Source organism: Pelodiscus sinensis, unplaced genomic scaffold (assembly GCF_049634645.1).
Source record: "Pelodiscus sinensis isolate JC-2024 unplaced genomic scaffold, ASM4963464v1 ctg73, whole genome shotgun sequence".
Classification (NCBI taxonomy): domain Eukaryota; kingdom Metazoa; phylum Chordata; order Testudines; family Trionychidae; genus Pelodiscus; species Pelodiscus sinensis.
Window position 1 is genome coordinate 269504 of NW_027465876.1, and position 27574 is coordinate 297077.

Genomic DNA, 27574 nt, shown 5'->3' on the forward strand with positions numbered 1-27574 from the left:
AACCCCTGATCATGTTAGTTGCCCTCCCCTCTCCCAGCCTTTCTCTTCCCCTCTCCCACCTCCTTTTCCCAGTGTCCCCCAGTTTTTTTCAATAAAGACAGAGTCAATGTTGGAAGAAACGTTATCTTTATTTTGTACATCAATAAGAAGAGGGGCTAGGGAAGGGTAAGTGGAAGGAGGTGAGGGAGGAATGGGGTACGAGCCCCCGATGGGGAGGACTGGGCTGGCTCTGCGGGCTTCTGGGGGTGGAAGCTCTCCTGCAGCCCCCCAATTACTCCCTCTCCCCAGATGGCAGCCTGCGGCAAGTGCAGCCGGGCTGATGGCCGAGTGGTGTGATGTGCCCAGTGTGGGCACTCAGGGCACTCCAAGCCAGAACTTCTTTGGAAGCGGGGCACCCCTTAGAACTGTGTGTCCGGGGTGGGGGTCGGGACCCTTTAAGCGCAGCCCTCGGCTAGCCTGAGACAGCATCTCCATGCTCTAAGTCCTCCTTTTATGCCCTGCCGGCACTGCTTCCGGCCATCCTTAAGCCCTGTTCAGAGTCCACTCAATGTGGACTTACTAGTTCGAAGTAGCAAAACGCTAGTTCGAACTAGTTTTTAGTTCTAGACGCGTTAGTTCGAACTAGCTTAGTTCGAATTAACTAATTCGAACTAAGTTAGTTCGAACTAGCGCTGTAGTGTAGACGTACCCTGAGATACCTCACTCCTCTGGCACTCCAGACCCATGGGGCAAGAGGAAAGGGCAGGTAGAACTGATGTTCAGGGCTTCCCATAGGCCGCATTTACTTTTCTGGGGTTCTGGAGTTCGTGGATTTTATGGACTCCTTTAGGTTCTGGGTAGGGACAAAAACGAGAGGTTCATTGTGTGGGACAGAGTGGCCAATGAGTGGGATAGAGATGGGGGTGCAGGATCTGGGAGGGAGGGAGGGAGGTTGCAGGAGCAGGCTGGGTGCAGGGTGTCTGGAAAGGTGAAGAGAGCAGGAGCAGGCTGGGTGCAGGGTGTCTGGCCAGGTGGAGGGAGCAGGAGCAGGCTGGGGGTAGGTGTCTGGCCAGGTGGAGGGAGCAGGAGCAGGCTGGGTGCAGGGTGTCTGGCCAGGTGGAGGGAGCAGGAGCAGGCTGGTGCAGGGTGTCTGGCCAGGTGGAGGGAGCAGAAGCAGGCTGGGGGTAGGTGTCTGGCCAGGTGGAGGGAGCAGGAGCAGGCTGGGGGTAGGTGTCTGGCCAGGTGGAGGGAGCAGGAGCAGGCTGGGGGTAGGTGTCTGGCCAGGTGGAGGGAGCAGAAGCAGGCTGGGGGTAGGTGTCTGGCCAGGTGGAGGGAGCAGAAGCAGGCTGGGGGTAGGTGTCTGGCCAGGTGGAGGGAGCAGGAGCAGGCTGGGTGCAGGGTGTCTGGCCAGGTGGAGGGAGCAGGAGCAGGCTGGGTGCAGGGTATCTGGCCAGGTGGAGGGAGCAGGAGCAGGCTGGTGCAGGGTGTCTGGCCAGATGGAGGGAGCAGAAGCAGGCTGGGGGTAGGTGTCTGGCCAGGTGGAGGGAGCAGGAGCAGGCTGGGTACAGGGTGTCTGGCCAGGTGGAGGGAGCAGGAGCGGGCTGGGTGCAGGGTGTCTGGCCAGGTGGAGGGAGCAGGAGCAGGCTGGTGCAGGGTGTCTGGCCAGGTGGAGGGAGCAGAAGCAGGCTGGGGGTAGGTGTCTGGCCAGGTGGAGGGAGCAGGAGCAGGCTGGGGGTAGGTGTCTGGCCAGGTGGAGGGAGCAGGAGCAGGCTGGGGGTAGGTGTCTGGCCAGGTGGAGGGAGCAGGAGCAGGCTGGGGGTAGGTGTCTGGCCAGGTGGAGGGAGCAGAAGCAGGCTGGGGGTAGGTGTCTGGCCAGGTGGAGGGAGCAGAAGCAGGCTGGGTGCAGGGTGTCTGGCCAGGTGGAGGGAGCAGGAGCAGGCTGGGTGCAGGGTATCTGGCCAGGTGGAGGGAGCAGGAGCAGGCTGGTGCAGGGTGTCTGGCCAGATGGAGGGAGCAGAAGCAGGCTGGGGGTAGGTGTCTGGCCAGGTGGAGGGAGCAGGAGCAGGCTGGGTACAGGGTGTCTGGCCAGGTGGAGGGAGCAGGAGCGGGCTGGGTGCAGGGTGTCTGGCCAGGTGGAGGGAGCAGGAGCAGGCTGGGGGTAGGTGTCTGGCCAGGTGGAGGGAGCAGGAGCAGGCTGGGTGCAGGGTGTCTGGCCAGGTGGAGGGAGCAGGAGCGGGCTGGGTGCAGGGTGTCTGGCCAGGTGGAGGGAGCAGGAGCGGGCTGGGTGCAGGGTGTCTGGCCAGGTGGAGGGAGCAGGAGCGGGCTGGGTGCAGGGTGTCTGGCCAGGTGGAGGGAGCAGGAGCAGGCTGGGTGCAGGGTATCTGGCCAGGTGGAGGGAGCAGGAGCAGGCTGGTGCAGGGTGTCTGGCCAGATGGAGGGAGCAGAAGCAGGCTGGGGGTAGGTGTCTGGCCAGGTGGAGGGAGCAGGAGCAGGCTGGGTACAGGGTGTCTGGCCAGGTGGAGGGAGCAGGAGCGGGCTGGGTGCAGGGTGTCTGGCCAGGTGGAGGGAGCAGGAGCAGGCTGGTGCAGGGTGTCTGGCCAGGTGGAGGGAGCAGAAGCAGGCTGGGGGTAGGTGTCTGGCCAGGTGGAGGGAGCAGGAGCAGGCTGGGGGTAGGTGTCTGGCCAGGTGGAGGGAGCAGAAGCAGGCTGGGGGTAGGTGTCTGGCCAGGTGGAGGGAGCAGAAGCAGGCTGGGTGCAGGGTGTCTGGCCAGGTGGAGGGAGCAGGAGCAGGCTGGGTGCAGGGTATCTGGCCAGGTGGAGGGAGCAGGAGCAGGCTGGTGCAGGGTGTCTGGCCAGATGGAGGGAGCAGAAGCAGGCTGGGGGTAGGTGTCTGGCCAGGTGGAGGGAGCAGGAGCAGGCTGGGTACAGGGTGTCTGGCCAGGTGGAGGGAGCAGGAGCGGGCTGGGTGCAGGGTGTCTGGCCAGGTGGAGGGAGCAGGAGCAGGCTGGTGCAGGGTGTCTGGCCAGGTGGAGGGAGCAGGAGCAGGCTGGGGGTAGGTGTCTGGCCAGGTGGAGGGAGCAGGAGCAGGCTGGGTGCAGGGTGTCTGGCCAGGTGGAGGGAGCAGGAGCGGGCTGGGTGCAGGGTGTCTGGCCAGGTGGAGGGAGCAGGAGCAGGCTGGGGGTAGGTGTCTGGCCAGGTGAAGAGAGCAGGAGCGGGCTGGGTGCAGGGTGTCTGGCCAGGTGGAGGGAGCAGGAGCGGGCTGGGTGCAGGGTGTCTGGCCAGGTGGAGGGAGCAGGAGCAGGCTGGTGCAGGGTGTCTGGCCAGGTGGAGGGAGCAGGAGCAGGCTGGGGGTAGGTGTCTGGCCAGGTGGAGAGAGCAGGAGCAGGCTGGGTGCAGGGTGTCTGGCCAGGTGGAGGGAGCAGGAGCGGGCTGGGTGCAGGGTGTCTGGCCAGGTGGAGGGAGCAGGAGCAGGCTGGGAGTAGGTGTCTGGCCAGGTGAAGAGAGCAGGAGCGGGCTGGGTGCAGGGTGTCTGGCCAGGTGGAGGGAGCAGGAGCAGGCTGGGTGCAGGGTGTCTGGCCAGGTGAAGAGAGCAGGAGCAGGCTGGGGGTAGGTGTCTGGCCAGGTGGAGGGAGCAGGAGCAGGCTGGGTGCAGGGTGTCTGGCCAGGTGGAGGGAGCAGGAGCGGGCTGGGTGCAGGGTGTCTGGCCAGGTGGAGGGAGCAGGAGCAGGCTGGGGGTAGGTGTCTGGCCAGGTGGAGGGAGCAGGAGCAGGCTGGGTGCAGGGTGTCTGGCCAGGTGGAGGGAGCAGGAGCGGGCTGGGTGCAGGGTGTCTGGCCAGGTGGAGGGAGCAGGAGCGGGCTGGGTGCAGGGTGTCTGGCCAGGTGGAGGGAGCAGGAGCGGGCTGGGTGCAGGGTGTCTGGCCAGGTGGAGGGAGCAGGAACAGGCTGGGTGCAGGGTGTCTGGCCAGGTGGAGGGAGCAGGAGCAGGCTGGGGGTAGGTGTCTGGCCAGGTGGAGGGAGCAGGAGCAGGCTGGGGGTAGGTGTCTGGCCAGGTGGAGGGAGCAGGAGCGGGCTGGGTGCAGGGTGTCTGGCCAGGTGGAGGGAGCAGGAGGAGGCTGGGTGCAGGGTGTCTGGCCAGGTGGAGAGAGCAGGAGCAGGCTGGGTGCAGGGTGTCTGGCAGGTGGAGGGAGCAGGAGCAGGCTGGGGGTAGGTGTCTGGCCAGGTGGAGGGAGCAGGAGCGGGCTGGGTGCAGGGTGTCTGGCCAGGTGGAGGGAGCAGGAGCAGGCTGGGTGCAGGGTGTCTGGCCAGGTGGAGGGAGCAGGAGCAGGCTGGGTGCAGGGAGTCTGGCCAGGTGGAGAGAGCAGGAGCAGGCTGGGTGCAGGGTGTCTGGCCAGGTGGAGAGAGCAGGAGCGGGCTGGGTGCAGGGTGTCTGGCCAGGTGAAGAGAGCAGGAGCGGGCTGGGTGCAGGGTGTCTGGCCAGGTGGAGGGAGCAGGAGCAGGCTGGGTGCAGGGTGTCTGGCCAGGTGAAGAGAGCAGGAGCAGGCTGGGTGCAGGGTGTCTGGCCAGGTGGAGGGAGCAGGAGCAGGCTGGGGGTAGGTGTCTGGCCAGGAGGGAGGGTACAGGAATAAGAGAGGGTGTCGGCGCAAACTGGGGTGCAGAATCTTGGCGAGGGCAATGAGAAGGACTGAGGTTCAAGGGTATGGGCATAAGGTGGGTCCACTTACCTAGTTTACACCCCTTTGCAGCATGGAAAGTTTCTGGAGAGAGAGCTGCCATTCCCCCAGCGGGGCGGAGAGGGAGAGGGTGTTCAGTTCTTTCCCTCCCACACATCAGGGCACCTGTGCACAAATTCCAGCTTCCTGCTCGGAGGCCCGGTGGGAGGTGACGGGGTAAGAGAGCCCTGACCCCTCCAGACCGGCTCCATGCAGGGGGCAGGGGAGAGAGAGGGACTGCACAGTGAGTGCACCTGTGGAGCCCGAGCTCACCTCGAGGGCATGGCAGCGCCCCATCTGGGCTCTGTGTGTCTCCACCAGAGCGCAGGCGGCAGCTCAAAAGCACAGAGGTCCGGGAGCAGCTCCTCGGTGCCTTTTGCCTCCGATTTGCCTGACATCGCCTTCCCCTCCCAGCAAAAACGGTGGCGGTCATCACCATAAGACAGGGGACCCGCATGACAGAGGCAGCCCCGTGGGGGAGGGGAGGGAGGAGGCCACGTGGCACGTGTTGGTGGGGCGGGGGAGGGGAGACTCGCCGGGTGGCACACTGGATGCGAGGAACTCTGGAAGCCCAAGGCAGGGAGCCACCTCTGTGCTCTCCGGGGAGAGTGGAGGAAGGGTGTTGCTGCGGGGATGCGTCTGAGCGCTCCAGCAGCTGGGAGCAGGGAAATACACGGTGACGCACTGAGCCATTTCTAGCTTGGTGCTTCCCTGCAGGGCTTTTGGGGCACGTTGCTGTTTGATGGGGACAGAGCATTTCAATTCGGAACTGGCCCGGATTTGCCATGACGGATAGTGTGACGCAGTGAGATTTTGTCCATTCTTACAGTCTCTGTCGACAGAGAGATGTAGATTAGGCACGTTGAAATTGCTAATGAAGCCGGGATTTACATGTCCCATACCTATTTAGCATAAACATGGCCACCGCTTTTTTCTAAATGGAGTTTTTTCCAAAAAACCCGGCAGTCTAGACACGGATCTGTAAAAAATAAAGCCTTTTCGACAGATCCTGTATTCCTCAAAAATGAGCTTTGTTAGCAATTTCAATGTGCTTGTCTTGCATCCCTCTGTCGACAAAGGGATGCAGTCTAGACACACCCTCTGTTGATACCTTCACTGTTTGCTTTGTTGTGTGTGTGTGTGATTCCTACTATCTTATGCTGCTCTGCAATGACTCCATGAGTGCGCCTCAGTTTCCCTGGGCACTGCAGCACTATCGGCATGAGGCGGAGGAGGCTGGGCAGGACTCACTGCAGAAGTAGGTTCAGTCTCTCATGTTGTGAAGACCAGGTGACAGCAAATAACACTTTGGGCCTGGAAGCAGGACAAAGCAGGAGGCAAGGCCGCCTGGGGGGCTGTGAGTGGGAGTTAGTTTTTCGGCAGGCTGGAGGAGAAGGGAGCCTGGAGGGCGAGAGCGGGGGCTCAGATCTGGGACTCCGGGCCCCCTTTCCCCAAGATTGGCTGTACTGAATGCTCCTGGGTCCTGTAACAAGAAGTCTGAGCTACACTGTGTCCCTGTGAAGCGACCTGCCAGCTGCGTCACGTCTGGCTGCAGGTGGGGGTGCAAGGCCTGGTGACTCCCCCACACTCCGGGACTGGGGTGGCCAGGTGGCCAGGATTCACCCGGACAGTCCGGTATTTTTGCCTCCTGTCCGGTAAAAAAATCAGAGAATCCCGGACACCTCAAATGTTGGGGATTCTCTGAATTGTTCCCCAGCCAGGAGGCAAAAATGCCGGGCACCTGGCAACCCTCCAAACACTCCACCCCCCCCCCAACACCTCCAGCCCCCCGACCCCGGCCCCCATGCTTACCTGGTTCCCCAAGGCTGCGGGTACAAAATGGCTGCTGGCCAAAAGACCATGCCTCCCCTGGGTCTTAGTGCTCAGCCGCTCCCTGTTCCTATCCCTGCACTTAAAGGGGTCATGCTCTTTTCATGCTCTTTGATTTTTATTTTTTTTTCTTGCTCAGCAACTTTGGTCTCCCCTGACTTTGTTTTTCCCTTCAACAGAATTTTTTCTGGGTGTTTTTTTTTTTTTTTTTGCGGGGGGGAGGGGTGTTCGGTATTTTTGTTTCAACCATCTGGCAACCCTATCTGTGACTGTGGTGGCAGTGGAGGGATGGACTGCACCCCGTGGATGGAGCATCCAGCAACCAGTGACGGGGCACCGTAGAAAGAAGGGGGCTTGCAAGAGCCAGGAGTGCTGGAGGCTGTGAAAAGTGGTTCCAGGAAGCAGAGGGGCCTGTGGTCTAAACCGAGTATGAGCCTCGAAAGGGAGTGTCCCCCCCCCCAGAAGTGATCCAGGAGGTGGAGGGGTCTACGATCTAACCTTAGCAGGTTATGACACCCCAGGAGGCAGGCACAATGAAGGGGTTCTTTCTGGGAATTGTGGAGCGCTGCAGCATGGGCTGGTGTGTCTGCATCCCTGGGAACAGCAGGGAGGAGGAAGAAGAGATCTGCATGTCTAACAGGCCCGTGAAATGGATCCTGTCTTTCAGAGCGAGTCCAAATTGGAGAATTAAGCTGCAAGCCGAGGAAGAGATCAGTGTCTGTGATGATACTTGTTACCTGACTGACTGGGGGTAGAAAAACTCCCTGGCCGTTGGGGCAGAGCTGGACAGAAGAGCCCAACAAGCTGAGGAGAAAACTTCCAGACCTGAACTCCAGCTTCTGAAATGGGAAGAGCAGCAGAGACGCTACCTCTCGGGGATTCAGCGCATCACTGCGGGGGGCTGCGGGGTGATTAGGGCCTGGCAGCTCTGTGTAATCAGGCTGATGTCTTACCCTAGCCCCAACGCTGCCGTGTTCCCTGCAGGTAACAGGGAGATTGGGGAAGAGGGTGCCTGAGTCTGGGCAGCGTCAGTGTCTAGCCAGTCTCACTGGGACCAAGGGGAGAGTTTCTCTAACTGTGGCCTGAGGAGGGATGTTGTCGAGCGGTGCCAGGAGAGAGGGACGAGGATCGGAGGGTTCAGCAAGGCCCAGCTAATGGCCCAGCTGGGAGTGAACGATTCCCTATGAAGCTAGATCCTGTCCCAGCTTGGGGCAGGCCAGACGGCTCCAGGGGCTGCTCCATGACTGCGAGGGCCTAGAGCCCAGTGGCTGGACTGGAGGCTGCTCCTGCTGGACTGTGAGGTGGATGGATCTGTGCTATGGACAGTGCCGAGTCCTGGCTGATGCTCTGGCATGGAGACAGGGGCCTGAACTTCCCCAGGTCACCAGCTGAGTGACCTTGCTCAGTTTGGTCTCGAAGGGGGGAGAGATGTGACATCGCTGGGATTTTGTCCACTCTTGTTGTCCTGTGTTCACTCTGTTGTTACATTCACTGTTTGCTTTCTTGTGCGTGCACGATTCCTACTGCCCTGTGCTGCTCTGCAGTAACTCTATGTGTGTGTGTGCGCGCGCCTCAGTTTCCCCAGGCACTGCAGCACTATCGGCATGAGGAGGAGGAGGCTGGGCATGAACCGGGGGAAGAAGGTTCAGTCTCTCACGTTGTGAAGACCAGGTGACAGCGAATAATATCTTGGGCCTGGAAGCAGGACAAAGCAGGAGGCAAGGCCGCCTCGGGGGCTGTGACTAGTGGCTGTGAGTGGGAGTTAGTTTTTCGGCAGGCTGGAGGAGAAGGGAGCCTAGCTGGCCTGGAGGGCGAGGGCGGGAGCCCAGATCTGGGACTCCGGGCCCCCCTTTCCCCAAGATTGGCTGTACTGAATGCTCCTGGTTCCTGTAACAAGAAGTCTGAGCTACACTGTGTCCCTGTGAACCGATAACCCTTCTCTTCGACCTGCCAGCTGAGAGTCACGTCTGGCTGCAGGTGGGGGTGCAGGGCCCGGGGACTCCCTTATACCCCGTGACATATGGTCAGGGTGCCCATATGGATCAGAGATTCCACCTTTCCCAAACACACAGATTCTGGTGAAAGCTGTGGGGGACAGGAGGCATTGCCCAGAATCTTTGTATGGAGGCGGAGCACTGCTTGTCTGCACCCAGCCTCATGGTTCTGCCCACTCTTCTTTCTTTTCATGATACAAACAATTCTTTCATCACCGGAAGCTTTTCTAGTAACTACAGGACTATTAGCTGGTCAGTTCTGCTTTTTACTACAGGTCTCACCTTTCGTTTCAGTGCATGCTTAGAGAGTGTCTGGGTGGCAGCAGGACCAAGTCCATTGGAAACATGGACTACACCACATTTTATGAGCTCTCCTCCGAGGTAAGTGTCTTCCAGAGCTCACTTTACTGTCTATAACTGTGCCACATGCTGTAGGTCTGTGACAGAGTCTACCTGCATCTAGCCCAATGTAATAATCTTTGCACACGGTATGTCTTGTAAGATATTTTAAAACTCAGCATTTGCTGGTCAATATTGTCCTGATAAAACATGTGGCAGCCTTGACTGTGAAGTTATAGAGTTCCCGTGTGTGATGTTATTAACACTTGTTCCAAACGGGGGGGGGAGGGGTTGTCTCAAACAATGCAATGCGTGCTCGGCTTGATTTGCACATAAGCAGTAAACAGAGTCATCAAGCAACGGGAGACAAGGGAGTTCAAACAGGTAGGAAAACCAGCAAGGAACATCTCTCTATATGGGAACCCTTTCCTAAATCTCAGCTGGAAATGTTTTCCAAGAGGGGGCTGAAACTATAAAAAAGGGTACAAACACCACAAAACACCTCCTCCTCATCCCCTTCTGTCTGTCCACGGATTCACAAAGAACATAGGACAAAAGAAGAAGCCATTAAACAGAAGAAGGTGTCCTGGTCTAAGAAGCATAGAACATTACAACTGGAAGGGACCTCATGAGATCATCAGGTGCAGTCCCCTGCCCTTACGGCAGGATCAAGCACCATCTGATTATCCCTGATAGATGTCTAACCTGTTCTCAAATATCTCCAGAGATGGAGATTCCACAGCCTCCCTGGGCAATTTATTCCAGTGTTTCACCACCCTGACAGTCAGGAAGCTTTTCCTAATGTCCAACCTAAACCTCCCTTGCTGCAGCTTAAGCCCATTGCTTCTGGTCCTGTCCTCAGAGGCCCAGGAGAACAACTTTTCTCCTTCCTCCTTGTAACCCCCTTTCAGATACTTGAAAACTGCTCTCATGTCCCCTCTCAGAAATTTGGCCAGTCAGGGTATTGATGACACGTAGCGAGAAAAACTTTGCTTTGAATTTAATAAGGTTTGTTACATGAGGCACCAGTTGCATTTTATCTTTATTTTTCTTGTAAATGGCATCTGGCTTTTATGCCTCATGATCTGTATTCACTTAATCTCTTTCTTTGTAGTTACTAAACATCTAGGCTACGTCTATACTGCAGGCTTTTTGTGCAAGAATTGTTTTGTGCAAAAGGTCTTGTGCAAGAGCGCACCCACACTGCCATGTCCTTTTGTGCAAAAGCCTCGATGGCAGCATGGACTCTCTCTTGCACTAGAAAGCTGTGATGGACATTTTAGCCATAGGGGTTTCTTGTGCAAGAAGAAGAAGAAGAAGTTGCCCATCCACACTGCCTTCTCGTGCAAGAGCTCTTGCGCAAGAGGGCTTATTCCTCGTGGGGAGAGGAATAGCTCTTGCGCAAGAAGCCCTCTGTTCCGGTGCTTTACTGTACATTTATTTGCACAAGAACGCCCGTGCAGAGTAGACGCTCAAAAGCCTGCAGTGTAGACGTAGCCCTACTGTTTTACCTAATCCCCTGGCAGGAAATGGAACTGTCTGAAGAAATCTTTGAAAGAATAAGCTGGCATATTATCTTAAAGAAATAAGACTTAACAAGCTTGCACTGTCCAGCAGAGGGCTGGGCCATACAGGACCTGGATTTTGAAAGGGAAATCTGGGAGTGAGTTGGGGTCCTTTACTATAATCTAGGCTGGTGAGAGCCCAGGGTGGCTGTCTGGCTGCAGTACATATGGAAGGGGACTGTTACCCCTCACTAAAACTCTGTGGGAGTTTTTTGGTTTGCCAGCTCCCAGTTTCAGAAGGGGAAGGGTACTGACAGACCCCAGAGACAATGGAAAGCAGCCAACACTCCAGCTTAGCCTGATTGACAGGTTGGACAGGCCAGTGAGGAAGGGGAGAGGCCAGGCCCCGTCCTCCCTGTGAGCTGGGATTGTTCTGGCTCTCTCTGAGCAAACAGAGCTGAGAGACAGTCCAAGGAGTGCAAGCTGTGTGCAGAAGACGTCCTGCAAAAGGAACAGGGAGCTGAGAGACAGCCCAAGGAGTGCAAGCTGTGTGCAGAAGACGTCCTGCAAAAGGAACAGGGAGCTGAGACACAGCCCAAGGAGTGCAAGCTGTGTGCAGAAGAAGTCCTGCAAAAGGAACAGAGAGCTGAGAGACAGCCCAAGGAGTGCAAGCTGTGTGCAGAAGAAGTCCTGCAAAAGGAACAGGGAGCTGAGAGACAGCCCAAGGAGTGCAAGCTGTGTGCAGAAGAAGTCCTGCAAAAGGAACAGAGAGCTGAGAGACAGCCCAAGGAGTGCAAGCTGTGTGCAGAAGAAGTCCTGCAAAAGGAACAGAGAGCTGAGAGACAGCCCAAGGAGTGCAAGCTGTGTGCAGAAGAAGTCCTGCAAAAGGAACAGGGAGCTGAGAGACAGCCCAAGGAGTGCAAGCTGTGTGCAGAAGAAGTCCTGCAAAAGGAACAGAGAGCTGAGAGACAGCCCAAGGAGTGCAAGCTGTGTGCAGAAGAAGTCCTGCAAAAGGAACAGGGAGCTGAGAGACAGCCCAAGGAGTGCAAGCTGTGTGCAGAAGAAGTCCTGCAAAAGGAACAGAGAGCTGAGAGACAGCCCAAGGAGTGCAAGCTGTGTGCAGAAGAAGTCCTGCAAAAGGAACAGAGAGCTGAGAGACAGCCCAAGGAGTGCAAGCTGTGTGCTGAGGGGCAGTTTTTGCAGCAGCTGAGCCTGACACACACAGCTCAAGGAGCGCAGACCCTGTGTTGAGCAGCAGACTGGCAGTGCTCAGAGAGCCAAAAGGAACAGAGAAGCAACGCAAGAAGCTAGAGACTGGCCAAGCAGCACCCTGCAGCTGGATGTGGTGAGCAGCTGGGAACTGCAAAGTGTGGGGAGAGGCTCTGGACTGGGAGAGGGGTCTGGCCACTTAGCGCTTGAGGCTGTGTGGTCACTGCCAGAGCAAGCGTGTCCAGCCTGCAGCCCCCCCCCCCCCCCCCCCGCGGCACATCCAAGACCTCTAAGGAGCCTCTAAGGAAGAGACTGTGGACTGTCCTTACACTCTGCAGGCTGCTGTTTTGATGTCCCTGTGCTACAGAGCAGGGCTGTGTGTTCTCATTGAACCAGTCTCATTTTTTCTTATTCTTTTCTCTTTAATCTGTTGATGTTTAATAAATTGTATTTGCTTTGAACCTTATGAAGTGGTCACTGGGCCAAGAAGGCCTGCAGTGTAAAGAGAGCACCTCGGAGTGGGGACACCCTAACTCCTGCCTCTAGTGACTACAAGGTCAGGGATTAAGCCCCAGGAAACCTGGGCCCAGCCTTGTTGGGGTTTCGAGGGCTCTGCTACTCAGGAGAGTGGAGGGGGAGCCCTCAGAATCAGGGAGGCCGTGGGGTAAAGGAAGTGGGAGCGGGGACTCAGATCCTTTTGCTGGTCCATTTCGCCGGGGTGTATAGAAGCCAGGAAAGTTCCCCACAATAGCGGGACCATTCCTCCGCTTACCCATACAGACCTAACTGGGAAGTCAGCCAGTGTGGTGGGGGTCAGGGCCCCAGAGGCCAGCCCGGACCGGGGGGGTTGTATCAGACATGTTTGCCCAGTGCGATATTCAACCTTTGGAGAATGCTACTTGGTCTGACTGGTAGTTTGGGGCTGGCTTGTAGGTTACATTCTTCAAACCTGGCCCTAGTGTGCTTAGCAGAAGCGAAGGCACATTCCTACGGCACAGCACAAGCAATCAATCATTGCTCATTTGAAAGTGGTCAAGGCGGCCTTGGGGCTTGGGCCCATCGCTGACGGACTGAATGAGAAGGCAACAGCTGTGCCCTGCGAAGCCAAAATGACTGTGCAAAGCTCCAGAGATCTTTTAAACAAGGCAATAACTCTTACAAACAAGCAATCTAGAAAAAACACCAAGTTTTCATAATCAAAGCAGCAAGAACGACGTGCAGGAGTAGCCCCTAGGTCCCTATCATAACAGCAGCAGCACATGCCCGGCAGGCAAACGCGCCCCAATACCTGAGCGATTTAGGAGCATAAGTGCCATTTTCAAGGGGCTCAAAGCCAGTCATCTCTTTTGCCAATGGGATTTAGGAAGCCAAGTCACTCTGGAACTGCTGAATCTTCTGCCCAGCATCCAGATCAAGACCCATGAAGGCCCTGGGGCCCATTGTGCTGGGGGCTGTACAATAGTCCCTGACCCAGAGACTCAAGTGACAGATGTGGGAGGCCAGAGGAACAAGGAAAGTCTCAAGTTACAGTGGGGGAGGGTTAGGGTTAGGCTGGAGATTTCCCTAGGAGGGTGGGGAAGCACTGGGATGGGTTCCCTAGGGAGGGGGTGGAATCTCCATCCCCAGAGGTTTTAAATCTCGGCTTGACAAAGCCCTGGCTGGGATGATTTAGTTGGGATTGGTCCTGCTTTGGGCAGGGAGCTGGACTTGATGCCTCCTGAGTTCTCTTTCAGCCCTACGATTCTGTGGTATTTGATTATTAACTTTGCCAGCTGCCCCCACTCCAGTCTCTCCCCCCCCCCCCCACACCCCAGACATGTGGAAAAAGCTTCAAGCTACTCTGAGAGAGCCCCACCCCACCCAGCTCAGTGGGTTTGGCAATGCTCTCCAATCCCCTGTCCAGGCTACGTGGACGTCAGTGCAAGGTACCCTGCCCGGCACACTCAGCAAGGTAAACTGGCATCTTTCTCTGGCATCCCCTCTCAGCCCTCCTCTTTGTCTCTCCCTCCCAGGACTACACGGTCTACCCCGACATCAGCGAGGACACCGCCCCCTGCAGGCCAGAAGCAGTCGGCGAATTTGCGCAGTACTTTGTCCCCCCCGTTTTTGCCCTGGTCTTTGTGGCGGGGCTGGTGGGGAATGGGCTGGTATTGGTGGTGCTGGGGCGGCGACGATGCCCCTGGAACCTGGCCGACCGGTATCTCTTCCAGTTGGCGCTGGCTGACATACTGCTGCTGCTGGGGCTGCCCTTCTGGGCCACTCAGTTCTCCCACGGCTGGTTGTTTGGAGAGGTGCCCTGCAAACTGCTGGGGGCACTGTCAGCCGTGAACAGCTACAGCAGCGTCCTGCTTCTCGCGGGCATCAGCATTGATCGCTACCTGGCCATTGTGCACGCCGTGCACCTGTACCGGCACCTCCACGTCCTGCACCTGCACCTGGCCTGCGCCCTCCTCTGGGCTGTCTGCCTGGCCTTCTCCGCCCCCGAGCTGCACTTCCGCACCGCCACCTTCCTGCCCCAGGCTCAGGCTTCCATCTGTCACCAGGGCTTCCAAGCCCATGAGGCCCAGGCCTGGCGGGTAGGGCTGCGCCTCGCCTCCTTCTCCCTAGGCTTCCTGTTGCCACTGATGGTTATGGTCTTCTGCTACAGCCGCATTTTCTGCACGCTGCATCGGGCGCAGCTGCTAGCTAGGCACCGCTCGCTGCGGCTGGTGTTGCTGCTGCTGGCACTCTTTCTGCTGTGCTGGGCCCCCTTCCACACCCTCCTGCTGCTGGACAGCCTGCAGCGCCTGGGCTACGTTGCCCGCCACTGTGCCCTGGAGCAGGCATTGGACTTTGGGCTGCTGGTGACCGAGGGGCTGGGCCTGCTGCACTGCTGCCTCAACCCCCTGGTCTATGCCTTCGCAGGCATCAAGTTCCGCAGGGAGCTCTTGGCCCTGTGCTACAGGGGCTGGCGCCAGAGCCCAGGCCAGAGCCTGTCCACTCGGGAGCAGAGCCAGCGTGGAGGGGGCCTGTCCATGCGGAGTACTCCCGAGGGGGACACAGACCATGGCTACTTGGTCACACTGTGAGTGGCTGGGACAGTGCAGCCCTGTGGCGAAGGGCTGGGACAGGCTTCCGGCTCAGAATCAAACTGATTCAGGGCATCAGCGAACACACGGCACAGCCCATGCATTGCCCCGTCCCTCCCCGCTCCCAGACACTATAGCTGGCTCCTTTCGTCGTGGTTCCCACGCCCCAGCGGCCCCAGCAGAGAAAGGAGAAGGAGTGTTGCAACCATCCAGGCCAGTTACAAAACACCAAGCATGCAACATCCTGCCTAGCCGCACATTCAACCGGGAGCCATTAGAAACCACACTGCAGGGTTTGTCTGCCTGGGCTTCATGCTGGCACTCAGGGCCAAGGGCCCAAGCACCAGCAGACACCAACCCCCAGCTCCGCCTGGAAGGCCCTTGCACTGAGAGCGCTGGAGTCGGCTGCCAAAGGAGCCATCCCCGCCCTTGGAGAACACAGCTCTTCCCAGCTCAAAGACCAGCGGGAAAGGACCCAGTTCAGGCCATGCAGCATGATCCCACTGTGCTTGGCTGCAGCACGGGGACAAGGCCTGGGGCTCATCAGTACAGTGCACAACTCAGCGAGGCTCACGCCAATTGAACGTCCTCCCATGCTCCAGGATCCCAGTTCCATGCAGCTGGGAGCACTGGGGCCGGCGCACCCCCAGCCAGCCAGCTAATGCAGCAGCTATGACCGCTGGCCAAGCCTTGCTGCCAGCCTGGAGCTACAGGAGCAGGTTTATGGTGGGGTGCTGAAGGTGGAAACCTTGCCTTTGGGTTATTACCTTTACAGGGCAGCACCCTGCTTTCAGCACCTCTTCCTGGAGCCAGGCTGAACAATGGCGAAGGGACCATCTGGCTCTGAGTGCTGCAAGCAGCAGCAGCAGATGGGAGCTTGGCTCTTGGTGCCAAACAAGCTCTGGCTCCATACAGCCCTGGAGCCAGTGCCAGGTCCTTCGGAGCAAGTACAAGGCCAGTCGGGTAGCCCCCGCCTTGTTTCCTGATGCAAGAAGTTTTAATTACACCAGCACCGCTGGAGTTCAGGGAATGAACATGAAGCCTCCCCTCTCCCTGCTTGGAATGACCAGTGTGCGCTTCCTGGTGTGTATTCGCATGTAGACTCAGCTCTCTGGGGCAGGGCCTGCCTAGCTTCAGCCAGTCAGGTACCCAGTACAGCAGGCTCTGACCCTGGTTTCTCAGCTCCGCTGCAAAGCACATGCTAATAAAGAGCTATGCACCCCGTGAGGCCTCGTGTGACTACGTGAGCATTGGGATCCCCAGTCTGGGCTCATGCCCCTGTGCATCTCTGGCTGGTCTCAGCCACAGGCTCTGCATCACATGGAGCTCCGACCTGTTCCTGTGCAGCCAGGCTAGCATCTCCCTCTCCTGCCCACCCACCAGGCTCTCCGCCTCCCTCCATCGCCCAGGAGCCAGGTTGCTGAGGCAGGCCATTGGTCGGGGAGACTTGCTGGTGTAAAAGGTGTGTCTACACAGTATGTGCATCTTGAAATAAGCTACACAAACTGCGTGGCTGACATTCCTAGGCAGTGCTTGGGGCACAACACACAAGAAACAGAGCCTGGCTCTCAAGCTCATAGTTTAAGGAGCTGCACCTGGAGAAAGCCAGGGTCCCCACTGACCCAGTGCACACATGGCCTTGACAAGAGCTCCGCCAGGAAGGGAGTAGTGAGGCAACACCTTTGCGGCCCTGCATTCCCCTCACAAAGCTTGTCGGGATCTGCCAGAGGCAGGAGTAGGGTTGCCAGATGGTTTCTGAAAAAATACCGAACCAGGGTGGGGGAAAGGACCCTGCGACCCTAAGAGTTGTTAAGCAATAAAATAATAATAATAAACAAACTAACAGTGTGGCCCCGTTGAGAAACGCTTTGGTTTTTAGCCTTTTTGGCCCTAATGGGCAGCCATCTTGCCTCCTTGCGCCGGGCCAGACAGCTCCCCTGCAGAACCTGGTAAGTACCCAGGATTTTTGCCTGCTGGCCAGGAAAAAAAAAATATCAGAAAATACCGGACACCTGGCAACCCTAGGCAGGAGGCTGAACAGCAACCTCTCAGCCAGTGCACCAGCTCTTCAGCAACCACAGAACAGTGGCCGGCCAAAAAGCAACACCCCAGCAGTGCAGCGCCCCCTACTGCCACACTGCGGTACTGGGGCCAGCACTGTTTGCTGGGGAGAGTGCCGTCCCCACCTTGCTCCTGGCAGCACAGCATCCCCTAGAACCATGCCAGGGTACGGGGGCCAGCACTGACTGCCAGGGGAGAGTGCCCCCTAACAAGGCCCTAGTGCACTGACTGGAGCATAGAGGTAGCCATGTTAGTCTGTTCTTGGTAAACGAAAAACAGAAAAAAGCAGCCACGTAGCACTTTACAGACTAACAAGATGGTTTATTAGGTGATGAGCTTTCGTGGGGCAGACCCACTTCAGTTCATATTTTGAAAGTGCATTGGCATGACCATTACATAAGAGGGTACAATGAAGAAGTAAACACATTATACAGTCACAAATCAGCTACACAGAATCAGCAGGGGAAGGCGAGGGGACGAGGAAGAGACTTTTTTAACTGTAGCACAACAGTCCCTAGCTCTGCACTTGGGCCTTGCCTGGAAGGGGAATGCTCCTCCATTGAACAGCCATCCCATTCCCTGTAGTAACTTGGGTTTCAATGAGGTCAGTGGTTAGGAAAGGCACCCAGAAGTCCGGGCCCCTGCCGTTGCACCGGCATATTGAGGCATCCAATATTAGAAAACTAAATCTGGCTAAGAATCAGAAATTCCCCAATCAGTCACACGTTGCACATTATTCATAGCCCTGTCAATGTTCATGCGAAAGTGGCATCTGGTGCCCACATGGAGAACCCCCCAGTGAGCAGATTAGTGATAAACTTTCCACAAGCTCCTTTATAAATTCAGCAGGGCTGAACTTGCCTTTCTAACAGCCAGAAGAGAACCAGGAGAATGTGGATTGTGCTGGCATGGCTTGCAGTGGCAGGTAATTATGTTGCATGTCATAGTGAAGCGGGGCCGGGATACAGCTGCAAGCTCAGAGTGAAGTTATATATGTATGAGGAGCCAAACACGACAAAACGCTTAAAATATTAAATCTAAGTTACAATATTAAATCCAAATTGAAACTGATTTCAAATGTTAGGGCTAGCAAGCCACAGAAGAGTTTACATGGGGCATGGAGGCTGTGCTTAGAGAGGTAGCTGGGGAAGGAGAGGGAGAGAGAGACCTCACCACTCCATGGTGCTTGCACTCATCAGGGTTCCCAGATGGGGATGGGAGCCGGCGGTCCTAGGGCAGGAGACAAGCAGAGCAGAGCAGGAGATGATGAAGTCTCAGTGCAACTGATGCAGTTTAAATCCAGGCAACAGAACAGATTTTCTTGGGCAAGGGGAGGAGTTTTTGTAGGGCCAGGACACTAGCTGCAGAAGAACAAGGGCTTTGTTTTGGGCAAACAGAGGTGAGACACTAGAGACTGATCACACCTGGCTATGTGGGACGTCCCTTGGCCCAGCCCTCCAAGCGACTCTGCAGTGTCAGTGTTGTGGAGAGCAATAGGGTCCTTACGAGAACTAGTCTGAGAACGACGAACTTAGGGGCGAGCAGCCTGGGTGCATTAGCATCTGGAGCAGAGATTTCCCATCAGGCCGTGCTTCTCTGCTCTCGGTGTCCCATAGCTCGGTGCGGTTCCTGCTTGGGAAGAGCTGGCTCCATTCTGGATGCTAATGGAGATGTCTCCCTGGTCCATCTTCCATGCAGATGAGCCCGGGGCGTTTCCTGAGTCCCATCACCCTTGTCTAGAGGGGTTCGGGGTGTCTTCCCCGACCTCTGCCTTGCTTTGCCTTTGATTCCTGCAGAGGCCAAGGAGGGGGGAGAGTTTTCCATGAATGTCACTTCCTGTTTCCCCAAGAACATAGTGGTGACTGGGGGCCATAGTGAAGCAGGGCCGGGATATAGCGCCAGGATCAGAGTGAAGTTAAAAAGGCTCCAGCTCAGAGTGAGAATTAAACTATTGTAATTTTTGGAAGAAGTGGGCCATGTCTCTGTACACCAATAGCACCATCCCTTCCCACCCACCTACCTACCCCCTCTCCATGGTCCCTTCCCACCGACCTACCTACCCCCTCTCCATGGTCCCTTCCCACCGACCTACCTACCCCCTCTCCATGGTCCCTTCCCACCGACCTACCTACCCCCTCTCCATGGTCCCTTCCCACCGACCTACCTGCCCCCTCTCCATGGTCCCTTCCCCACCAACCTACCTACCCCCTCTCCATGGTCCCTTCCCACCGACCTACCTACCCCCTCTCCATGGTCCCTTCCCACCGACCTACCTACCCCCTCTCCCTGGTCCCTTCCCACCGACCTACCTACCCCCCCTCCATGGTCCCTTCCCACCGACCTACCTACCCCCTCTCCATGGTCCCTTCCCACCGACCTACCTACCCCCTCTCCATGGTCCCTTCCCACCGACCTACCTACCCCCTCTCCATGGTCCCTTCCCCACCAACCTACCTACCCCCTCTCCATGGTCCCTTCCCACCGACCTACCTACCCCCTCTCCATGGTCCCTTCCCCACCCACCTACCTACCCCCTCTCCATGGTCCCTTCCCACCGACCTACCTACCCCCTCTCCATGGTCCCTTCCCACCCACCTACCTACCCCCTCTCCATGGTCCCTTCCCACCGACCTACCTACCCCCTCTCCCTGGTCCCTTCCCACCCACCTACCTACCCCCTCTCCCTGGTCCCTACCCACCCACCTACCTACCCCCTCTCCATGGTCCCTACCCACCGACCTACCTACCCCCTCTCCATGGTCCCTTCCCACCGACCTACCTACCCCCTCTCCATGGTCCCTTCCCACCCACCTACCTACCCCCTCTCCATGGTCCCTTCCCACCGACCTACCTACCCCCTCTCCCTGGTCCCTTCCCACCCACCTACCTACCCCCTCTCCATGGTCCCTTCCCACCGACCTACGTACCCCCTCTCCCTGGTCCCTTCCCACCCACCTACCTACCCCCTCTCCCTGGTCCCTTCCCACCCACCTACCTACCCCCTCTCCCTGGTCCCTTCCCACCCACCTACCTACCCCCTCTCCCTGGTCCCTTCCCACCAACCTACCTACCCCCTCTCCCTGGTCCCTTCCCACCGACCTACCTACCCCCTCTCCCTGGTCCCTTCCCACCGACCTACCTACCCCCTCTCCCTGGTCCCTTCCCACCCACCTACCTACCCCCTCTCCCTGGTCCCTTCCCACCCACCTACCTACCCCCTCTCCCTGGTCCCTTCCCACCGACCTACCTACCCCCTCTCTCTGGTCCCTTCCCACCGACCTACCTACGCCCCCTCCCTGGTCCCTTCCCCACCGACCTACCTACCCCCTCTCCCTGGTCCCTTCCCCACCAACCTACCTACCCCCTCTCCCTGGTCCCTTCCCCACCAACCTACCTACCCCCTCTCCCTGGTCCCTTCCCACCAACCTACCTACCCCCTCTCCCTGGTCCCTTTCCACCCACCTACCTACCCCCTCTCCCTGGTCCCTTCCCACCCACCTACCTACCCCCTCTCCCTGGTCCCTTCCCACCAACCTACCTACCCCCTCTCCCTGGTCTCTTCCCACCCACCTACCTACCCCCTCTCCCTGGTCCCTTCCCACCGACTGACCTACCCCCCCTCCATGGTCCCTTCCCACCGACCTACCTACCCCCTCTCCATGGTCCCTTCCCACCGACCGACCTACCCCCCCTCCATGGTCCCTTCCCACCGACCTACCTACCCCCTCTCCATGGTCCCTTCCCACCGACCTACCTACCCCCTCTCCTTGGTCCCTTCCCACCAACCTACCTACCCCCTCTCCTTGGTCCCTTCCCACCAACCTACCTACCCCCTCTCCTTGGTCCCTTCCCACCAACCTACCTACCCCCTCTCCTTGGTCCCTTCCCACCAACCTACCTACCCCCTCTCCATGGTCCCTTCCCACCGACCTACCTGCCCCCTCTCAACTATCTCTTTCCTCCAACGGAGCAGCTGGAACCTCGGTTTGCTTTCACTGGACCCATTTGATACATTAGGGATGGAAGAAGTGCCAGATCCTGTCCCGTGTCCTACCTAGGAGAAGACATGGAGAGACATTTGTTGACTCGACTGGCTTATCACTCACATTATCCATAGGGACACAGCAGTCAGTATTAGCACACGAGAGTCATAGAAGAATAGGGTCCCGTGTAGCCGCGCTGCATGGGGTTCGAACCAGTGGGGTTTTAAAAATGGCGGCTCCCCACTTATGCAAATGAAGCCCGGGAAATTCAAATCCCGGGCTTCATTTGCAAGTGCGGTATGCCTACATTACCCCGCTAGTTCGAACTAGGAGGGTAGTGTAGACATACCCCTAGTCTTTACAACATCCACTGGCAAGAAGTTCCACAGGTTGACTGTGCGAAGAATGAAAAAAATCCTTTTGTTTGTTTTAAACCGGCTGCCTCTTCATTTCATTTGGTGACCCCGCCGAGTTCTTATATCATGGGAACAAGTCAATAACTTTTCCTTATTCACTTTTTCCACACCAGTCGTGATTTCATAGGCCTCTATCATATCCCCCCCTAATCTCCTCTTTTCTAAAATGAAAAGGCCAAGTCTCTTTAATCTCTCTTCCTATGGGACCTGTTCCAAATCCCTGATCCTTTGTGTTGCCCTTTTCTGAACCTTTTCCAATGCCAAGAGATCTTTCTTGAGATGAGGCCACCCTGTCTATATGCCCACCATGTGGGCGTACCCTGGTAGTTCGGGTTCTGTAGTTTAAGTATTGCTCTTTTAAGACTTCTGGAAGCTGGTGCCACATCTTCTCCCTTAGCTGTTGGAAAGCGCTTCAGATTCTTAAACCTTGGGTTGAGTGTTGTAAGGCTCTTTAGAAATGTCACCTTGATACCTGCTGTGTGTTTTTAGGTCCACTGGAATGACGGCTGAAGCTGAAAGGGCATACAAATCTTTAGCATATCTGGCATGTAAATACCTTGCAATGCCTGCTACAGACGTTCCCGTGGCACTTTTGTTCTCACTTTTAGGTGACATTGCCTATAAGCTGCCTGCTTATTGTCTCCTGTAAATGTAAACTAACTCTGAGCAATTGGCTAAGCAAGAATTAGGACTGGGTGTACTTGTAGGTGCTAAAGTTTTATATTGTTTTGTCTTTTTATGCAGTTAGTGCAACTCACACATGACAGTATTTGTAGGAGATAACTGAAAAATACTATTATAATTTTATAGTTCAAATATTTATAAAACAAATATAAACTGAGCACTGTACACTTTGTGTTCTGTGTTGTAACTGAAAAAGTAGAAAACAAATTCCAAAAATATATAATAAATATTTCAATTGGTATACTATTTTTTAGCAGAGCAATTAAAACTGCAATTAATCATGACAGTTTTAATCACAATTGACAGCCTTAAATAGTAGGGCTGTGTCTAGACTGGCAAGTTTTTCCGGAAAATCAGCAGCTTTTCCGGAAAAACTTGCCAGCTGTCTACACTGGCTACTTGAATTTCTGGAAAAGCACTGACGATCTCATGTAAGATCATCAGTGCTTTTCCGGAAATACTATGCTGCTCCTGTTCAGGCAAAAGTATTTTTCCAAAAGACTTTTGCGCAAAAGGGCCAGTGTAGACAGCATAGTACTGTTTTCCGCAAAAAAATCCCTGATCGCGAAAATGGTGATTGGGGCTTTTTTGCGGAAAAGCGCTTCTAGATTGGCCACGGACGCTTTTCCGCAAAAAGTGCTTTTGCGGAAAAGCATCCTGCCAATCTAGAGGCGCTTTTCCGAAAATGCTTTTAACGGAAAAGTTTTCCGTTAAAAGCATTTTCGGAAAATCATGCCAGTGTAGACGTAGCCTAATTCTAGAGCCCAAAGTGGCCTGTAGAATCCAGCTCACTTCTGCTAAGTATCCCATAATCCCTTGCGTTTCTTGGAGGAAGAAAGACACTCCCCACATTGCCCTTGCACACCAGAGCCTAGTGGGGCCTAGGCTAGTAGAGTGTGTGCTCCAGCCCCGTGGAGGGGGGGCTGGAGCACCAGCATGGGCTCCCCAATGCTGGGGTGGGGGAGGAGCCCAGAGCCTTGGGGGCTGAATCCAGGCAAGCCAGGGGCCACATCTGGCCCCTGGGCCTTAAGCAAATAGGGAAGCTGTAAAGGCAAGGACAGGTGACAGCTTCACCATAGCACAGGAGCTGCTCCGAAAGGCCTGCACAGTAATGCTTCTACGAAAGGGGACAACACATGATGTTCTGCCCCTGTGCATACCCTGGAGGTGCCTGTATACCCTTGGTCTCTGGAACACAACAAACAGATAAGGGGTATCTTGTGGTACCAGGAGAACAAGGTAGAAAGCTGACTTGTTAAAACTCATTTCAGAACCTTTTACTTGGAAGCAGGCGGGGTGTAAGAGGAGGACTTTAGTGGTGTAACTCTGGGGCTGTGTCTAGACTGGCAAGTTTTTCCGGAAAATCATCTGCTTTTCCGGAAAAACTTGCCAGCTGTCTACACTGGCCACTTGAATTTCCGCAAAAGCACTGACGATCTCATGTAAAATCATCAGTGCTCTTCCGGAAAAACTATGCTGCTCCCGTTCGGGCAAAAGTCTTTTTCCGAAAGACTTCTGCGCAAAAGGGCCAGTGTAGACAGCACAGTACTGTTTTCCGCAAAAAAAGCCCCGATCGTGAAAAAGGCGATTGGGGCTTTTTTGCGGAAAACCGCGTCTAGATTGGCCACGGACGCTTTTCTGCAAAAAGTGCTTTTGTGGAAAAGCATCCTGCCAATCTAGAGGCGCTTTTCCGAAAATGCTTTTAACGGAAAACTTTTCCGTTAAAAGCATTTTCGGAAATTCATGCCAGTGTAGACGTAGCCTGGGAGCACATCGTCCACACCAGGTGAGCAGAACACTCAACGAAATGGCTGTCTGGAACTGGGTAGCCTGGCTTTCAGCAACAGACCTCACAAATGGTGGTTATTTGGTCTCTTGAATCTACTTCATCACAAGTGTAGCCAAGCAACTGCGTATGCAATTGAATAATCCCTGCAGATAAATGGGGACAGAGGGGCTTTGCCACATAGGAGAAAGCTCTGTCTATCTGACAGTGGTATTTGAACAAAACACAGCCCAATGGGCTGCTTCACCTAAGTAAGGTTACATGCATCTTAGCGCTTGCAGGGTCAGGGCCTCAGCGGTGAATCTTGCAAGCTAAAAGGGAACCCTAGACTCACATATGCTCAGCCTGCACCATCGTGCCAGGGAAAGAGCCTTTATCTTGCTAAGAGTTTATCCAAATGATGTTGGAAGGTCATTTTCAAGGTTAATTTATTTCTGAAATACTCATGTCACTGGTGCAGAAGCTCAGCTTCTGTTCATACTCGCTGGGATTTCTTCACGTTCAGCATGTGCTCGTCTCTGCAAGTAGAACAAGGCTGTGCAGTCTCACTTCCGGCTCTCGTGGTGCACACTAAGGCTATGTATACACTGCACCGCCACTCGAAATACAAGATGCAATTTGAGCTACACATATTGTGAATGTTATTTCAATCTTATTTTGAAATAGCTTATTTCATACTTTGGCGCCATCTACCCAAATTTCAAGATACCCCACTATTCCGAAACGTCCCTTCCTCCTTGTGGAATGAGGGTTACAGGGAGGTTGGAATAGCGAGCCTGTTAGATTTCAAAATAACAGGCTTGCTGTGAAGATGCGGGACAGCTATTTCGGGACACTCTGGGGCAGACATAGCCTGAGAGAACATCTGTCTGCAGCCCACTGGGCCCATTCAAGCAGCACTCCCAGCTCAAGGTTCTGTAAAGTCCTCCATTGACAGACAGACAAACAAACCAACCCCAGGGATCTAGCACAGGTCAGCACCAGGCCCATCACACAGAGAGGGGCAGGAATGAGTCCAGAACCCTCCCAGCCCTGCTGCCGGCCTCGCTCCTTCACTGTCGACGTCCCCGCGATAATCCAGTGCTTTCTCCCCACAGCTGCTGCCCCCCAGGGAGCAGACAGGATAGTCGGGGGATATGAGTGCAGCCCCCATTCGCAGCCCTGGCAGGTCTCCCTTAATGTCGGATACCATTTCTGCGGCGGATCGCTCATCACAGACCAGTGGGTGGTGTCGGCTGCCCACTGCTGGTACTAGTAAGTAAGGGACTCGTGTCTGTGTCTGCGTGGCTGGCAGCACCAGGAGGGTGACGCAGACTGGCGTTGGAGGGGCTCTGAGCCACGGTTCGTCCCCAGCCCAGATGCTGTGGGAGGTGTCACTGGGCTGCTACTGCAGCCTCTGGAGGGTGGGCTGGAGCCAGGGCCATGCAGAGATGCTCTGAGCTGGCATTTGTTTCCCAGCCCCAACTCCATGCATGTGATCCTGGGAGACCACAACCTCTACATCTTCGAACACACCGAGCACCTGATGAGCATCGAGACCATCGTGTGGCATCCCAGCTACGACTACCAGACCATGGACCACGACATCATGCTCATCAAGCTGGCCCACCCTGTCCAGCCTGACACCAACGTCAAGCCCATTCCCCTGCCGACTGCCTGCCCGGCTGCTGGCGCCTCCTGCGTGGTGTCGGGCTGGGGCAATATTCTCAGTGACGGTGGTGAGTGCACCTCTCCCGCTCTCAGGCTGCTCGGCACGGCACGGCGCACGCTGAGCCAGGCGCTGCGGCTGCCCGACAGCTGCTAGTCCAAGCACAAGCACAGAGAGGGCAGAGTTGGGGGAGTGAGCAAACAGGAACATTGCACAAGTGGGGCACCATGGCCTGAGCTGCCGGATCTCACCGAGCCCCTTCCACGACGCTGGCCCTGCACTGATACTGCCCATCCCTGGCCCTCTGGCAAGGCCAAGAGGCTGCCTGAGCACTTCACAGGCACATGGAGTTCGTGCAAGGCACCTGTTCACATGCCAGGGGCATTGCCAACGAAAGCTAACCTGTCCTCACCTGTGCCCCTTCCCCACCCCTCAGGGGCCCAGCCCATGTAGACAAGGGGAATGAAGCCAGAGCTAACAATTCGTCTCTGTCTTTCAGTGTTCAGCCCTTACAACCTGCAGTGTGTTGACGTCCCCATCCTCAGCCAGGAGCAGTGTGAGGGCTCCTACCCTGGGAGGATCACCAGCACCATGCTGTGTGCTGGCTACCTGGAGGGAGGCAAGGATGCATGCCAGGTGAGGGCTAGTGGACATGGCCCTGGTGGGGGCAAGCACCTGGGGGTACAAGCAGCATAAGGGACAGGGGAGCGACAGTGACATTAACAGGCCATTCGTGTGCTCTCAACTTACCCACAGGGAGACTCTGGTGGGCCGCTGGTCTGCAATGGGGAGCTGCAGGGCATCGTGTCCTGGGGGATTGGTTGTGCCCAGAAGGACCAACCTGGTGTCTACACCAAAGTCTGCTCCCTGCTGTCCTGGATCCAGAGCACCATGGCTGCCAACTAGCTCAGAAAGGACGCTTCGCATCTGGGAACACAGAGCCGCTCAGCTCCGCTGGGCCCAGGCGAAGGGAAGAGCTGGGAGGTTCGCTGCCACTGTGATCCCTAGCTAGCGCGGGTGCAAGAGATGGCAATAAATCAGCTGCCACTGCATATTCTCCCTGTCTGCTTCGTGCACTGGGTCCTGACAGTTGCCAGCTAATTAATAATAATTAACATAGCTGTCACGGGGTGCGACCTCAGTTCCATGGTGCCTCCTCGAGGTCACTCACAGCCAGCGCTCCTGCCTCACAGCCCTGCTGCTTCGTGTCCCAGCCTCTAGTGAAGATCTGCTGGTCCAGCTCCGTGTCCCCTAGAGCCCATAGTGCCCCTTCCTTCTGTCTGATCTCGGTCAGTGCCCCGGCACTCTGGGGTCCAGCCCTCCCAGGAAACCCTCAATTTCCCTACACCCACCTTACCTGAGCGACCAGCTGCCAGCCTCAGGGACAAACTGCGTCTGCAATGGCCACTCCGTATTGGCAAGGGGGTGAGGACATGCTGCTAGGGTCACCAGGTGAGTTAAAAAATACTGGACACGCTTGATCTCAGATGGGGGCGGGGGGCCAGCTGGGAGGCGGGCAGGGCTGGACAGGAGCGGGGAGTGGGGGGTGGCCGGTGGGAAGCAGGGCTGGACGGGGGAGATGGGGGCTTGTCGGGGGCAGCGGGGCTGGCAGGAGATATCGGGTGGGGGAACCAGCTGGCAGGCAGCAGGGCTGGGGGAGGGGGGGTTAGGGGCAGCAGGGCTGGCTGGAGGAGTTGGGGGGGAGTTGGGGGGTCGTAGGGGGCAGTGGGGCTGGCCAGGAGATATCGAGTGGGGGAACCAGCTGGCAGGAAGCAGGGCTGGGGGAGGGGGGTTAAGGGCAGCAGGGCTGGGGGAGGGGGGGTTAGGGGCAGCAGGGCTGGCTGGAGGAGTTGGGGGGGAGTTGGGGGGTCGTAGGGGGCAGCGGGGCTGGCCAGGAGATATCGGGTGGGGGAACCAGCTGGCAGGAAGCAGGGCTGGGGGAGGGGGGGGTTAGGGGCAGCAGGGCTGGGGGAGGGGGGTTAGGGGTCGCACTCTTGTGCAAGCCCTTTTCCACAAGAACTCTTGTGCAAAACAGTTCTTGCACAAGAAGCCTGCAGTGTAGACGTAACCCAAGTGTTAAGTTCCTCTCCACCAGCTCCCATCTGAGCAATCAGGCTTTCAAGACAGACTGGGCAAACCCAGCAATGACCCACAGTGTGTGCCTTGCGGGGGCGGGGGGGTTCTCAGTCGCTGCTCACAGCCCCTACAAAAGGATGGAAATTGGTTCTGGCAAATGGGAAATTACCCAATGCTAAAAGCTCCGGGACTTTGCAAGGGCAGAGGGGGAGCTCTGCCGACTGCCATGGTTTGACTCACATGAGTAACGTCACATGCTCTCAGGGTGCAGGGTCGGCGCCTTTTCAG

General features: G+C 56.5%; 2 protein-coding genes and 1 long non-coding RNA gene across 4 annotated transcripts in view; 2 read left to right on the top strand and 1 right to left on the bottom strand.

The window, feature by feature from the left end:
- Nucleotides 1-330: 330 nt before the first annotated feature.
- Nucleotides 331-27574, bottom strand: part of LOC142824214 (uncharacterized) — a 252464-nt gene continuing 225220 nt past the window's right edge. For both annotated transcript variants that reach the window (XR_012899157.1, XR_012899158.1), the window contains exon 3: nt 331-698. This is a non-coding gene — a long non-coding RNA (uncharacterized LOC142824214). The remainder of the gene's footprint in view (nt 699-27574) is intronic.
- LOC106731970 (C-X-C chemokine receptor type 2-like) lies at nt 8767-16647 on the top strand. Its single transcript, XM_075915945.1, has 2 exons — nt 8767-8892; nt 13577-16647. The coding sequence occupies exons 1-2, from the start codon at nt 8809-8811 to the stop codon at nt 14630-14632; spliced, it is 1140 nt and encodes a 379-aa protein (XP_075772060.1). The 5' UTR covers nt 8767-8808; the 3' UTR covers nt 14633-16647.
- Nucleotides 17494-26262, top strand: LOC102463318 (serine protease 1-like). Its single transcript, XM_014573220.3, has 5 exons — nt 17494-17618; nt 24660-24816; nt 25021-25280; nt 25710-25846; nt 25967-26262. Exons 1-5 carry the CDS (start codon nt 17585-17587, stop codon nt 26114-26116), a joined length of 738 nt encoding a protein of 245 aa, XP_014428706.1. The 5' UTR covers nt 17494-17584; the 3' UTR covers nt 26117-26262.